The sequence below is a fragment of the Heterodontus francisci genome, chromosome 19, assembly GCF_036365525.1.
Source record: "Heterodontus francisci isolate sHetFra1 chromosome 19, sHetFra1.hap1, whole genome shotgun sequence".
NCBI lineage: Eukaryota > Metazoa > Chordata > Chondrichthyes > Heterodontiformes > Heterodontidae > Heterodontus > Heterodontus francisci.
Window position 1 is genome coordinate 70,182,613 of NC_090389.1, and position 16,266 is coordinate 70,198,878.

General features: G+C 45.6%; 1 protein-coding gene across 1 annotated transcript in view; it reads right to left on the minus strand.

Annotated features, from left to right (window-relative positions):
- The window catches only part of iars1 (isoleucyl-tRNA synthetase 1), a 216,003-nt gene that overhangs the window by 161,023 nt on the left and 38,714 nt on the right, over window positions 1-16,266 (minus strand). Inside the window, exon 9 of the mRNA XM_068051875.1 lies at window positions 217-277. Coding sequence (XP_067907976.1) covers window positions 217-277 — 61 coding nt within the window. The remainder of the gene's footprint in view (window positions 1-216; window positions 278-16,266) is intronic.

Genomic DNA, 16,266 nt, shown 5'->3' on the forward strand with positions numbered 1-16,266 from the left:
TCTTTGCATCTTGCAGCTTATGTTATTGCAATGTAATTCTCCGCATATTAATAAGTACATTTGGCTGTACTTCACAGAGGGGCAAGTGCGGCCGCCTTCTTTTGCAAATACACCATTACTGATACTGAGTTTGCATCTATAATCTTACTAATAAGATGGTGCAGTTCAATACTCAGCAGGGACAGTAAGGACAATTGCAAGTACTATCTGTCTTACCTTCAAGAAATAATCAAACAGTGGTCTGTACTTTTTGCCTTTGAGAGCAGTACCCTTGAATCTTCATTTGGGAAAAAAAAACACCATTAATTTGACTTAAGTTAACGGATGACAGAAGAATGTTCTCAGCATGAATGGAATAGGAGCCTTCTAAATCAGACAGCAAAATAAACCATAATTATCACTTCCAGATGGATCATAAAGTACTAAAGCATGGATCAGCTGTCCATTCATTCCTATTGGCAAAAACACCTTTATCAGAGAAATAAATCAGAAAATGGATAAGGAAACACAAAATATTATAAAGAACACAGAGGCTATGACAATGCAAAGTCATAAACACTTCTCAGAAAAAAAGTATTGATGTAAAAATCAGTTGCATTTTCATAGCCATTCATGTTTCCACTAACTATATTAGAAGCATCATATAAACAACAAATTACTTTGAACTGCAGTGATAGCTGTTTTGTGAATAAGTGAGGTTTTTTTTGTTTATTCATTCACAAAATGTGGCCATCACTTGCAAGGCCAGCATTTATTGTCCATCCCTGTCTTTGAGATAAAGGTGGTGAGCCATCGTCTCTAACTGCTGGAGCCTATCCTAGCAGTTTTGACACAATTGAGTGGCTTGCTTTACCATTTTAGAGGGCACCTTAGAATCAACTGCATTGCTGTGGATCCGGAGTCACGTACAGATAAGATAGGTAGGCTTCCTTCTCGAAAGGATATTAGTGAACCATTAGGGATTTTATGATAATCTGCTTGTTCCATGGTCACTGTGACTGATAACTAGCTTTTTATTTCAGGTTTGTTTAACTAACTTTTAAAATTCCCAACTGCTGTGATGGGATTTGAACACGAGGCTCCAGATTATCAGCCATGACCTATGGATTACTAGTGCAATAACATAACCACTTTGCTACGATACCGTACAAACAGCAATGAGATAAATGACCAGTTAATGTACTTTCCCCCTTAGTGGTGTTGGTTGAAGGAGTAAGGATGGCAAGAATACCAAGAGAACTCCCAGCTCTTCTTCAAACTGTGCCACAGAATCTTTGACATCCATTTGAATAACCAGAAAAGGTAGAATGGGCTTGGGTTCAATAATGCATTTTGTTTCAGTTAGTTCCATATCAATATTGTTGAGTCTGCACAACCATATCATTATTTTCAAAGTATCTATTTATCACATCCTTTATAATAGTTTCTAACATTTTCCCGACTACTGATGTCAAACTAACAGGTCTATAGTTCTACATTTTCTCTCTCCCTTCTTTCTTAAATAGTGGGGTTGTATTTGCTAGTTTCCAGAATCTATAGAATTTTGAAAGATAACCACCAATACATCCACTATCTCCATAGCCACCTCCTTCAACACTCTGGGATGTAGTTCAGCTTCTGCTATAATACCCATGTGTATGTCCTAATCTTTATTTCACTTTCTGTGCAATGTTATGAACTGCAATTTATAATACCTGTTTTTGTTTTACTTCCTGCTTTGCTGTCTGTGAGAATTATTCAATCTGACTGGCGGATCAGCTTGCCTGCATCTTGCATTGTTGCTGGACTTCACAGATGGTGCCAGATAAAAAGTCATGCCGCATAATCATTTTTATTGACGCAATAAATGAAATCGATGCTCTAGAGCCCACTAAATCTTTGTAAACAGCTTTTCTTAAGGTCATCAGCAAGTGCCTTCTTTTTGCCACTTGCGGCAAAATACAGGGCATAAACTTTGCCTTTTGTCAAAAAGCTTAATAAGAGTTATAGACAAAATATAGTTTAAAATTGCCTCATAAATAGTAAATGTTAGTAAGGCTAGGCCTATTACCTTTTATGATACCTCTTACATTTATTACCCTTATTCAAGCAAAATTGTTGAATATAGACACGTGAAATAGGAGAATTCTAACAATTCCTCTCCAATTATGTGGCATTAAAAATGGAGAATGCTGACCACAGCCTATTTTACTGGGATAGAACTCCAGGCTGCCATGAACTGAAATTCAGCAATAAAGTTAAGGATTAAAAAAAAATTGTTTAGATACCATCAGGTACACAGCTATTTCCAGATTGCAGCCTTTCTGATCCCAATCCTCCCAGATACCTCCTAGGGCACTGTATTATGTTACTGCGCTAAAATCATATTGTAGCTCTCACTCTAGCAAAGGTACTCACTTGCACCTGGCCTGGTCTCATTCTCCTGGACTCTTCCTTCCCTCTCAGTTCAGCATCTCACATTTGTCCTGTGTCACAGATGTCCACAAACAGAATCAGTGACCCAAGACTAGGAGCTGGAAAGAGGAAACTGGAAGATCTCATTGCAGAGGCCAAAGCAGACAGCACCACACTTACAGCACACAGCAGCTGAAGGAGTGGGATCATAAAGAAAGTAAGATGAGCAAAGCACCCTAGTCTGAGTGGGACTGGATCAAGACATCATCTGCAGTCAGGCACTGTGTGATGTAGTCAGCACCAAATCATAATTCAAAAAGACACCGTGAAGCAGCTCCAGAAATAAGAAAGATGTTGAGCAAACTATACAAGTGGCGCTGAACACTGGTCGACTACATTTATCCTAGTGAAGTTTGAAGTATTCCAGATAGGAAGAAAAAGGAGCAACATACGTACTCCAGGAATGCTGTCAAAGTAACTAATGATGAAACTGAAAGCGATCTAGGCGTCTGAGCAAACTCAGAAGTTCACCACGTCTAACCACTTTACTGCAGCTACCAACAAAACAAACAGTTAAGTACAAGTCAGAGGAAGTTGTGCTCAAATAAAAGCAAAATACTGCGGATGCTGGAAATCTGAAACAAAAACAAGAAATGCTGGATTCACTCAGCAGGTCTGGCAGCATCTGTGGAAAGAGAAGCAGAGTTAACGTTTCGGGTCAGTGACCCTTCTTCGGAAGTTGTGCTCAAGCTGTATAATGCTCAGATCAGACCACAGCTGAAGTACTATGCCCAGTGTAACAAAGCTTTGTTTTTGTATCAAAAACTTAGAATTCAGTGTGTTTTAAAAAACTGAAAAAAAGGACAGTCAGTGGAAATTTAAGACACCTGCAAATAGTTGAAAATTTCTGCAATGTTTTGAAAGGACGTTCACAACAAAAGCTGAACTTTATGGGTGCTTTGAAAGGAAGTTGAACTTGTACAAGGGCAGGAAAGCAATTTCAAGGAAACCACAGGGGTTTGACCTTCTTCAGAGCAACTTTTTTGAATGACAAGGCGGACTCTTGTGTCTGGACATGTGATCATGCTCAGGAAGGTTTTTTCACTTTGGGCCCTTTAAAAGCCGGCGAGTTGGACAAACAGCAGGCATTTGAAATCTTTCCTTTGACCTGCCTGGAGCAAGAGAGGAAGACTCAGAAAAGTGTTACCTCTTTCTATAAAGGAATCCTACATCTCTTGAGAAGAAACACTATATGAAAGGTGGAAGATTCCTGTTGCCTCCAGTCTCTGAAGAATCCCTGCATCCAGTGTGGTTCCTGCTGCCTCTCGTGTTCTAAGAAATCCTGAAAGCTGAAGAATTCTTCTACTGCGAGACTGCTGCTGACTTAAGCAGAACTGTTGCTACACCCCTGACGGAGGACCTATGTGACGCCTGCTACAGTTAAAGCGACAAGCAACCAGCTGAAGCGGCGAGGGGGGGATCGAGTGGCTTGGTGGGGAAGCAGTGAGGCTGGGGGAGCAGCGTCCGAGGAGGGGAAGCAGCGAGGCGGGGAGCGAGCAGCCAAGGGGTGGGGGGTGGAAGCAGTGAGGCAGGGAGCAAGCGACCAAGGGGAGCAAGCGGCAAGGTGGGGTGGGAGCAAGTGGCAAGGGGGCGCGGAGCGAGAGACGTCGGCGCGCGTGTGCACGGATTCATACTAGCATGCTGGCAAATGTTCAGATTCATTGATGACATCAGCGATTGTTCTACGTGCGCTCTGCATTGTCAGGAGACACTCCAGGGAAAAAGACCATAACCGAATGTATGTGATAGGATGGAAGGCAGGAGATATTAAATGACAAAGGGGTTGGTGGTGCAAAGCCAAATAGAGTGGTAATGGGATAAGTATAAAACAAAAGATGCGTCCAGAGCGTGTGTGAACGGCAGAACCATCAACAGCTGCCATCCAGAAGCAAAGAGAGAAAAACACGAAAGTAAAACCAAAACCAGCAAAGAATAAGGAAACAAAATGGGGGCAGAGATTATGGTCTGAAATTTATTCATTTTATTTAGAGATACAGCACTGAAACAGGCCCTTCGGCCCACCGTGTCAGTGCCGACCATCAACCACCCATTTATACTAATCCTACATTAATCCCACACTCCTACCACATCCCCACCTTTAATCAATTCCACTACCACCTATCTATACTAGGGGCAATTTACAATGGCCAATTTACCTATCAACCTGCAAGTCTTTAGCTGTGGGAGGAAACCGGAGCACCCGGCCACAGGGAGAACTTGCAAATTCCACACGGGAACACTAACACCTGCAAGTCCCCTTCCAAGTTACACATCATGAATTGGAAATATATCACCATTACTTGACCGTCGCTGGGTCAAAATTCTGGAACTCCCTACTTCACAGCACCACGGGAGGAAGTACCTGCAGCGCATGGACTGCAGCGATTTAAGAAAGCGGCTCACCACCAACTTCTCAATGGCAGTGAGAAATAGGCAATAAATTTTGACCTTGCCAGTGATTTTGCATCCTGTGAATGAATAAAATAACTTTCATGCCTTTGCAGAAGTGGAAGTGCAATGGCAGCCTAATGGTCTGATCTAGAAACAGGTTCAAAAAGGAAACCTCCATCCATTAAACAAAATAATTCAATACTGATTGTGATGGATGATGCATTTTGAAACTATGGATGTTTAAACGTGCCAATGCAATATTCAGCAGATTTTAGTCACCATTCTCAAAATGCATCATGTTTTAATGGAAATGTCTAGTCCCTGCAATTTTTAAAGAAATCTGAGCATGAAGAAGAATGTAAATACATTTTATTTTTGCAGCATGTGCCTTGCCACTTACAGCCAGTAAGACAGAGACAATCCCCATTTCAAATCCTTTCCAAAATGGAAACTGACATCAAACCATTTCATGGTACTGTTTCAAGAGCATTAAGAGAGACACTATTGATGACTGAGTGATGAGTAGGAATTAGGCCCCATTCACATACATGAATAAATTATAGAAGCTATATTCCAATATAATGTGTATGCAGTCTGAACCTTTCAACTTAAGTGATACAAGAAAGTGTTTTTAAGTTTTTAGAAAACTCAAAAACATTTGATATCGTTTATTTTAAAATATATACCATGTCAGATACAGAATTTAAAGCTTAATGCCCTCAGGAAATTTGGCACTCTTGAGGCAGACTGTAAAGAGACAAAAACATGCACTGCTTATACTGGGTTGGAACTCTGTTTTGCATGCTGCATAATGCATCACCCCAGACCCAACAACATTTGCATTTGCTGAGAAGGGATGCTGAACTTCGCTCGCTCCTACATGAAAATACAACACAAACAAAACATTGCCTACCTGTGCATGGAAATGGGAAAAAAGTTCATATATCAACAAGGCAGAGGGGTTTCATAGGTGGGAAGAAAGGTTTTGGGAATGGTGTGGAGAAGAGGTCAGGAAACATGCAGATAGTGATCTGACTCATCTGACAAAGAGACAAAGTTTAAACAAAACTTGAAGCTGTATTTTGCTCAACAATGTTCTGGAGGCAACTAGTTTATTTTTTTTAATATATTTTCTTTGAACAAAACTTACTCCAACACACCATAAACCCACCAATTCTGGATCATATTTGCCCTGTAGACAGCCTGGAGAGAATTATGGAGGTGGCATTCAGATCAAACTCCAGATCCAAAATGTTAAGGGTTTCTGTGGCGGCTGGACACTTAAAAATAAACTCCAGTATTACAATGACAACACGAGGTCAGCCATGACTCCTTACTCAGGGAGACATTAAATAAATGAACCACATCTCAGAGGCCTGCCGCTTCATGTCTACCTCTAATGTTTTGTGCATTCATGAAAGGGAGCGAGTGCGAGAGCACATGCAAGACAAAGAAAATGTGATTTTTAAAAAGTGAAAGCATGAATAAGAAAATTCAAGAGCACAGAAATTTATTTTTAAAAGGAGTTAAAAAGAGCAAAGAGGGACAATGTTTATTTTATTTATTTAGAGATACAGCACTGAAACAGGCCCTTCAGCCCACCGAGTCTGTGCCGACCAACAACCACCCATTTATATTAACCTTGCAGTAATCCCATATTCCCTACCACCTACCTACACTAGGGGCAATTTACAACAGCCAATTTTACCTATCACCTGCAAGTCTTTGGCGGTGGGAGGAAACCGGAGCACCTGGCGAAAACCCACGCGGTCACAGGGAGAACTTGCAAACTCCGCACAGGCAGTACCCAGAATCGAACCCGGGTCTCTGGAGCTGTGAGGCTGCAGTACTAAACACTGCGCCACTGTGGTGAGAAAAATATCAGAACGCGATAAAGAACAATTTGGGGAGAGAAAGAATGAAAGAAAGGGAATAACTGACAGAAAAAGAGATATATAGGAAGCCAAGAGAGAACAAACATATACAAGTGTGCAAACAGTGAGTGAGCATGTTCGGAAGAGGGCAAGCAGGTAAGGAAGCAAGCATGAGAGAAAAAGAGAGCAAAATACACAAGAGAAAAACAGAAGAAAATGATAGAATCATACACAACCAATAGCACAAAGGGCGACAATGCGGCCTGTCAAGCCAATGCTGGTTCTTTGAACAATCGTATTTAGCCCCATTACCCCGCTTTCTGTTCGCAACCCTGTAAGTTTCACATACTCAACTGATCGAAACCCTGTATGTTTCTCATCCTGTCCAACTTCCTTTAAAAATTATTTCAGGTTTTTTTTTATTCATTCAGCGATGTGGGCGCTGCTGGCTAGGCCAGCATTTATTGCCCATCCCTTACTGCCCTCGAGAAGGTGGTGGTGATGTGCCTTCTTGAACCGCTGCAGTCCATTTGGGATAGGTTTCCACACAGTGCTGCTCGGAAAGGAGTTTCAGGATTTTGACCCAGCGACAGTGAAGGAACGGCGATATAGTTCCAAATCAGGATGGTGTGTGACTTGGAGGGGAACTTGCAGGTGGTGGTGTTCCCATGCATTTGTTGCCCTTGTCCTTCTAGTTGGTAGAGGTCACGGGTTTGGAAGGTGCTGTCTAAGGAGCCTTGGTGCATTACTGCAGTGCATCTTGTAGATGGTACACACTGCTGCCACTGTACGTCGGTGGTGGAGGGAGTGAATGTTTGTGGATGGGATGCCAATCAAGCTGACTGTTTTGTCCTGGATGGTGTCGAGCTTCTTGAGTGTTGTTGGAGCTGCACCATCCAGGCAAGTGGAGAGTATTCCATCACACTCCTGACTTGTGCCTTGTAGATGGTGGACAGGCTTTGGGGAGTCAGGAGATGAGTTACTCGCCTCAGGATTCCTAGCCTCTGACCTGCTCTTGTAGCCACGGTATTTATATGGCTACTCCAGTTCAGTTTCTGGTCAATGGTAGCCCCCAGGATGTTGACAGTGGGGGATTCAGCGATGGTAATGCTGACGAATGTCATGGGGAGATGGTTAGATTCTGTCTTGTTGGAGATGGTCATTGCCTGGCACTTGTGTGGCGCGAATGTTACTTGCCACTTCTCAGCCCAAGCCTGGATATTGTCCAGGTCTTGATGCATTTCTACACGGACTGCTTCAGTATCTGAGGAGTCACGAATGGTGCTAAACATTGTGCAATCATCAGTGAACATCCCCACTTCTGACCTTATGATCGAAGGTAGGTCATTGATGAAGCAGCTGAAGATGGTTGGGCCCAGGACACAACCCTGAGGAACTCCTGCAGTGATATCCTGGAGCTCAGCTGTTTGACCTCCAACAACCACAGCCAGCTTCCTTTGCGCTAGGTATGACTCCAACCAGCGGAGAGTTTTCCCCGATTCCCATTGACCTCAGTTTTGCTCGGGATCCTTGATGCCATACTCGGTCAAATGCTGCCTTGATGTCAAGGGCAGTCACTCTCACCTCACGAGTTCAGCTCTTTTATCCATGTTTGAACCAAGGCTGTAACGAGGTCAGGAGCTGATGGAACCCAACCTGAGCGTCACTGAGCAGGTTATTGTTAAGCAAGTGCCGCTTGATGGCACTGTTGATGACACCTTCCATCACTTTACTGATGATTGAGAGTAGGCTGATGGGGCAGTAATTGGCCGGGTTGGACTTGTCCTGCTTTTTGTGTACAGGACTTACCTGGGCAATTTTCCACATTGCAGGGTAGATGCCAGTGTTTTCGCTGTACTGGAACAGCTTGGCCAGGGGCGCGGCAAGTTCTGGAGCACAGGTCTTCAGTACTATTGCCGGAATATTGTCAGGGCCCATAGCTTTTGCAGTATCCAGTGCCTTCAGTCGTTTCTGGATATCACGCAGAGTGAATCGAATTGGCTGAAGTCTGGCATCTGTGATGCTGGGGACTTCAGGCGGAGGCCGAGCTGGATCAGCAACTCGGCACTTCTGGCTGAAGATTGTTGCAAACGCACTGATGTGCTGGGCTCCCCCATCATTGAGGATGGGGACATTTGTGGAGCCACCTCCTCCAGTTAGTTGTTTAATTGCCCACCACCATTCATGGCTGGATGTGGCAGTACTGCAGAGCTTAGATCTGATCCATTTTTTATGGGATTGCTGAGCTCCATCGCATGCTGCTTACGCAGTTTGGCATGCAGATAGTCCTGTGTTGTAGCTTCACCAGGTTGACACCTCATTTTGAGGTATGCCTGGTGCTGCTCCTGGCATGCCCTCCTGCACTCTTCATTGAACCAGGGTTGGTCTCCTGGCTTAATGGCAATGGTAGAGTGGGGAATAGCCGGGCCATGAGGTTACAGATTGTGCTTGAGTACAATTCTGTTGCTGCTGATGGCCCACAACGCCTCATGGATGCCCAGTTTTGCATTGCTAGATCGATTCGAAATCTATCCCATTTAGCACGGTGGTAGTGCCACACAACACAAAGGAGGAGGGTATCCTCAATGTGAAGGCGGGACTTCGTCTCCACAAGGACTGTGCGGCGGTCACTCCTACCAATACAGTCATGGACAGAAGCATCTGCAGCAGGCAGATTGGTGAGGACAAGGTCAAGTATGTTTTTCCCTCTTGTTGGTTCCCTCACCACCTGCCGCATACCCAGTCTAGCAGCTATGTCCTTTTGGACTCAGCCAGCTCAGTGAGTAGTGGTGCGACCAAGCCACTCTTGGTGATGGACATTGAAGTCACCCATCCAGAGCACATTTTGTGCCCTTGCCACCCTCAGTGCTTCCTCCAAGTGGTGTTCAACATGGAGGAGTACTGAGTCATCAGCTGAGGGAGGGCGGAAGGTGGCAATCAGTAGGAGGTTACCTGCCCATGTTTGATCTGATGCCATGAGACTTCATGGGATCCAGAGTCGATGTTGAGGACTCCCAGGGCAACTCCCTCCCTACTCTATACCACTGTGCCACCACTTCTGGTGGGTCTGTCCGGCCAGTAGGACAGGACATACCCGGGGATGGTGATGGCAGTGTCTGGGACATTGTCTGAAAGGGATGATTCCGTGAGTATGACTGTCAGGCTGTTGCTTGACTAGTCTGTGGGACAGTTCTCCCAACTTTGGCACAAGCCCCCAGATGTTAGCAAGGAGGACTTTGCAGGGTCGACAGGGCTGGGTTTGCCGTTGTTGTTTCCGGTGCCTAGGTCGACGCCGGGTGGTCCGTCCGGTTTCATTCCTGGCATGGTAGCTAAATTGGCAGATGACACAAAGATAGATCGGAAAGTATGTTGTGAAGAGGACATAAGGAGGTTGCAGACTGATAGAGACAGATTGAGTGAGTGGGCAAAAACCCAGCAGATGAAGTATAATGTGGAAAAATGTGAAGTTGTTCACTTTTGCAGGAAGAATAAAAAAGCAGAGTATTTCTTAAACGGCGATTGACTGCAGAACTCTGAGGTGCAAAGAGATCTAGGTGTTCTAGTGCATGAATCACTCAAAGTTAGTATGCAGGTCTTCATATCTATATCTTTGCCCTCCTTATCTCGAGAGACAATGGGTAAGTGCCTGGAGGTGGTCAGTGGTGTGTGGAGCAGCGCCTGGAGTGGCGAAAAGGCCAATTCTCGAGTGACAGGCTCTTCCACAAGTGCTGCAGAAAAATTTGTTTGTCGGGGCTGTTACACAGTTGGCTCTCCCCTTGCGCCTCTGTCTTTTTTCCTGCCAACTGCTAAGTCTCTTCGACTCGCCACACTTTAGCCCCACCTTTATGGCTGCCCGCCAGCTCTGGTGAACACTGGCAACTGACACCCACGACTTGTGATCAATGTCACAGGATTTCATGTCGCGCGTGCAGACGTCTTTAAAACGGAGACATGGACGGCCGGTGGGTCTGATACCAGTGGCGAGCTCGCTGTACAATGTGTCTTTGGGGATCCTGCCATCTTCCATGCGGCTCACATGGCCAAGCCATCTCAAGCGCTGCTGACTCAGTAGTGTGTATAAGCTGGGGATGTTGGCCGCCTCGAGGACTTCTGTGTTGGAGATACGGTCCTGCCACCTGATGCCAAGTATTCTCCGGAGGCAGCGAAGATGGAATGAATTGAGACGTCACTCTTGGCTGACATACGTTGTCCAGGCCTCGCTGCCATAGAGCAAGGTACTGAGGACACAGGCTTGATACACTCGGACTTTTGTGTTCCGTGTCAGTGCCCCATTTTCCCACACTCTCTTGGCCAGTCTGGACATAGCAGTGGAAGCCTTTCCCAGGCGCTTGTTGATTTCTGCATCTGGAGACAGGTTACTGGTGATAGTTGAGCCCAGGTAGGTGAACTCTTGAACCACTTCCAGAGCGTGGTCGCCAATATTGATGGATGGAGCATTTCTGACGTCCTTCCCCATGATGTTCGTTTTCTTGAGGATGATGGTTCGGCCAAATTCATTGCAGGCACCCGCAAACCTGTCGATGAGACTCTGCAGGCACTCTTCAGTGTGAGATGTTAAAGCAGCATCGTCAGCAAAGAGGAGTTCCCTGATGAGGACTTTCCGTACTTTGGACTTCGCTCTTAGACGGGCAAGGTTGAACAACCTGCCCCCTGATCTTGTGTGGAGGAAAATACCTTCTTCAGAGGACTTGAACGCATGTGAAAGCAGCAGGGAGAAGAAAATCCCAAAAAGTGTGGGTGCGAGAACACAGCCCTGTTTCACGCCACTCAGGATACGAAAGGCCTCTGATGAGGAGCCACCATGTTGAATTGTGCCTTTCATATTGTCATGGAATGCGGTATGCAGGTACAGCAAGTAATAAAGAAGGCTAATGGAAGGCTATCCTTTATTACGAGAGGAATTGAAAATAAAAGGATGTAATGCTTCAGTTATACAGGGCATTGGTGAGACCGCATCTCGACTACTGGAACAAAGAACAAAGAAAATTACAGCACAGGGACAGGCCCTTCGGCCCTCCAAGCCTGCGCCGATCCAGATCATCTATCTAAACCTGTCGCCTATTTTCTAAGGGTCTGTATCTCTTTGCTTCCTGCCCATTCATGTATCTGTCTAGATACATCTTAAAAGACGCTATAGTGCCCGCGTCTACCACCTCCGCTGGCAACGCGTTCCAGGCACCCACCACCCTCTGCGTAAAGAACTTTCCACGCATATCCCCCCTAAACTTTTCCCCTCTCACTTTGAACTCATGACCCCTAGTAATTGAATCCCCCACTCTGGGGGAAAAAGCTTCTTGCTATCCACCCTGTCTATACCTCTCATGATTTTGTACACCTCAATCAGGTCCCCCCTCAACCTCCGTCTTTCTAATGAAAATAATCCTAATCTACTCAACCTCTCTTCATAGCTAGCGCCCTCCATACCAGGCAACATCCTGGTGAACCTCCTCTGCACCCTCTCCAAAGCATCTACATCCTTTTGGTAATGTGGCGACCAGAACTGCACGCAGTATTCCAAATGTGGCCGAACCAAAGTCTTATGCAACTGTAACATGGCCTGCCGACTCTTGTACTCAATACCCCGTCCGATGAAGGAAAACATGCCGTATGCCTTCTTGACCACTCTATTGACATGCGTTGCCACCTTCAGGGAACAATGGACCTGAACACCCAAATCTCTCTGTACATCAATTTTCCCCAGGACTTTTCCATTTATTGTATAGTTCACTCTCGAATTGGATCTTCCAAAATGCATCACCTCGCATTTGCCCGGATTGAACTCCATCTGCCATTTCTCTTCCCAACTCTCCAATCTATCTTTTTCTGCTGTATTCTCTGACAGTCCCCATCACTATCTGCTACTCCACCAATCTTAGTGTCGTCTGCAAACTTGCTAATCAGACTACCTATACTTTCCTCCAAATCATCACAAACAACAGTGGTCCCAGCACGGATCCCTGTGGAACACCACACATCTCCATTTTGAGAAACTCCCTTCCACTGCTACTCTCTGTCTCCTGTTGCCCAGTCAGTTCTTTATCCATCTAGCTAGTACACCCTGGAACCCATGCGACTTCACTTTCTCCATCAACCTACCATGGGGAACCTTATCAAACGCCTTATTGAAGTCCATGTATATGACATCTACAGCCCTTCCCTCATCAATCAACTTTGTCACTTCCTCAAAGAAATCTATTAAGTTGGTAAGACATGACCTTCCCTGCACAAAACCATGTTGCCTATCACTGATCCTATCCCTCAGTATCTTCTCCAGCAGCTTCCCTACCACTGACGTCAGGCTCACCGGTCTATAATTACCTGGATTATCCCTGCTACCCTTCTTAAACAAGGTGACAACATTAGCAATTCTCCAGTCCTCCGGGACCTCACCCGTGTTTAAGGATGCTGCAAAGATATCTGTTAAGGCCCCAGCTATTTCCTCTCTCGCTTCCCTCAGAAACCTGGGATAGATCCCATCCGGACCTGGGGACATGTCCACCTTAATGCCTTTTAGAATACCCAACACTTCCTCCCTCCTTATGCCGACTTGACCTAGAGTAATCAAACATCTATCCCTAACCTCAACATCCGTCATGTCCCTCTCCTTGGTGAATACCGATGCAAAGTACTCGTTTAGAATCTCACCCATTTTCTCTGATTCCACGCATAATTTTCCTCCTTTGTCCTTGAGTGGGCCAATCCTTTCTCTAGTTACCCTCTTGCTCCTTATATATGAATAAAAGGCTTTGGGATTTTCCTTAACCCTGTTTGCTAAAGATATTTCATGTAAATCTGTAACCTCATGGCCCGGCATATCGCCCACTCTACCATTACCATCAAGCCAGGAGACCAATCCTGGTTCAATGAAGAGTGGAGGAGGGCATGCCAGGAGCAGCACCAGGCATACCTCAAAATGAGGTGTCAACCTGGTGAAGCTACAACACAGGACAATCTGCATGCCAAACGGTGTAAGCAGCATGCGATAGACAGAGCTAAGCGATCCCATAACCAACAGATCACATCTAAGCTCTGCAGTCCTGCCACATCCAGCCATGAATGGTGGCAGACAATTAAACAACTAACTGGAGGAGGTGGCTCTACAAATATCCCCATCCTCAATGATGGGGGAGCCCAGTAAATCAGTGCGAAAGATAAGGCTGAAGCATTTGCAACAATCTTCAGCAAGAAGTGCCGAGTTGCTGATCCATCTCGGCCTCCTCCTAGAGTTCCCAGCATCACAGATGCCAGACTTCAGCTAATTCGATTCACTCCGCGTGATATCAAGCAACGACTGAAGGCACTGGATACTGCAAAGGCTATGGGCCCTGACAATATTCCGGCAATAGTACTGAAGACCTGTGCTCCAGAACTTGCCGCGCCCCTAGCCAAGTTGTTCCAGTACAGCCACAACACTGCCATCTAACCTGCAATATGGAAAATTGCCCAGGTATGTGCTGCACACAAAAAGCAGGACAAGTCCAACCCGGCCCATCAGCCTACTCTCAATCATCAGTAAAGTGATGGAAGGTGTCATCAATAGTGCCATCAAGCAGCACTTGCTTAACAATAACCTCTTCAGTGATGCTCAGTTTGGGTTCCGCCAGGGCCACTCGCCTGATGACCTCATTACAGCTTTGGTTCAAACATGGACAAAAGAGCTGAACTCAAGAGGTGAGGTGACAGTGACTGCCCTTGACACCAAGGCAGCATTTGACCGAGTATGGCATCAAGGAGCCCTAGCAAAACTGAGGTCAATGGGAATCAGGGGGAAAACACTCTGCTGGCTGGAGTCATACCTAGCACAAAGGAATTTGGCTGTGGTTGTTGGAGGTCAATCATCTGAACTCCAGGACATCACTGCAGGAGTTCCTCAGGGTAGTGTCCTAGGCCCAACCATCTTCAGCTGCTTCATCAATGACCTACCTTCGATCATAAGGTCAGAAGTGGGGATGTTCGCTGATGATTGCACAATGTTTAGCACCATTCGCGACTCCTCAAATACTGAAGCAGTCCGTGTGGAAATCCAGGCTTGGGCTGATAAGTGACAACTAACATTTGCGCCACACAGGTGCCGGGCAATGACCATCGCCAACAAGAGAGAATCTAACCATCTCCCCTTGACATTCAATGGCATTACCATCGCTGAATCCCCCACTATCAACATCCTAGAGGCTTCCATTGACCAGAAACTGAACTGGAGTAGCTATATAAATACCGTGGTTACACGAGCAAGTCAGAGGCTCGGAATCCTGCAGCAAGTAACTCACCTCCTTTCTCCCCAAAGCCTATCCACCATCTACAAGGCACAAGTCAGGAATGTGATGGAATACTCTCCACTTGCCTGGATGGGTGCAGCTCCAACAACACTCAAGAAGTTCGACACCATCCAGGACAAAGCAGCCCGCTTGATTGGTACCCCATCTACAAACATTTACTCCCTCCACCACCGACGCACAGTGGCAGCAGTGTGTACCATCTACAAGGTGCACTGCAGCAATGCACCAAGACTCCTTAGACAGCACCTTCCAAACCCATGACCTCTACCAACTAGAAGGACAAGGGCAGCAAATGCATGGGAACACCACCACCTGCAAGTTCCCCTCCAAGTCATACACCATCCTGACTTGGAACTATATCACCGTTCCTTCACTGTCACTGGGTCAAAAACCTGGAACACCCTTCCTCACAGCACTGTGGGTGTACCTATCCCACATGGACTGCAGCAGTTCAAGAAGACAGCTCACCACCACCTTCTCAAGGGTAATTCGGGATGGGCAATAAATGCTGGCCTGGTCAGCGACGCCCACATCCCATGAATGAATTAAAAAAAAGGACTCCACTCGTCACATTCTGCTAATCAGAAAAGGAACCATACTCTCTGTTTTCTGTCAGCCAGCCAATCCTCTACCCATGGTAATGCGTTACCCACTCCACCATGAGCCCCTACTTTGTGCAATAACCTTTTATGCGGCACCTCGTCAAATGCCTTCTGGAAGTCCAAGTACAGCACGTCAACGGGATCCCCTTTACTCACAGCGTAAGTTACTCCTTCAAAGAACTCCAATGAATTTGTTAAACAGGATTTTCCTTCCACAAAACCGTGCTGACTATTCCAGATTAGCTTGAGTTTTTCTAAGTGCCCAGCTATAAGGCCCTTAATGATCGATTCTAACTCCTTCCCCATGACAGACGTCAAGCTAACAGGCCAATAGTTACCCACTTTCTGCCTCCCCACCTTCTTGAATAGAGGGGTTATATTTGCTACTTTCCAGTCTGATGGAACCTTTCCAGAATCTAGCGAATTTTGAAAAATTAACACTAACGCATCTACTACCTCAGTAGCCACCTCTTTTAGGACCCAAGGATGAAGCCCATGAGGACCCGGAGACTTGTCAGCCCACAGCTCCATCAGTTTGGTCAGTACCGCTTCCCTAGTGATTATAATTTCGCATAGTTCCTCTCTTCCTTCCACCTCCTGATTTACAGCTATTACTGAAATGTTTTTGTACCCTGTATAGTGAAGATA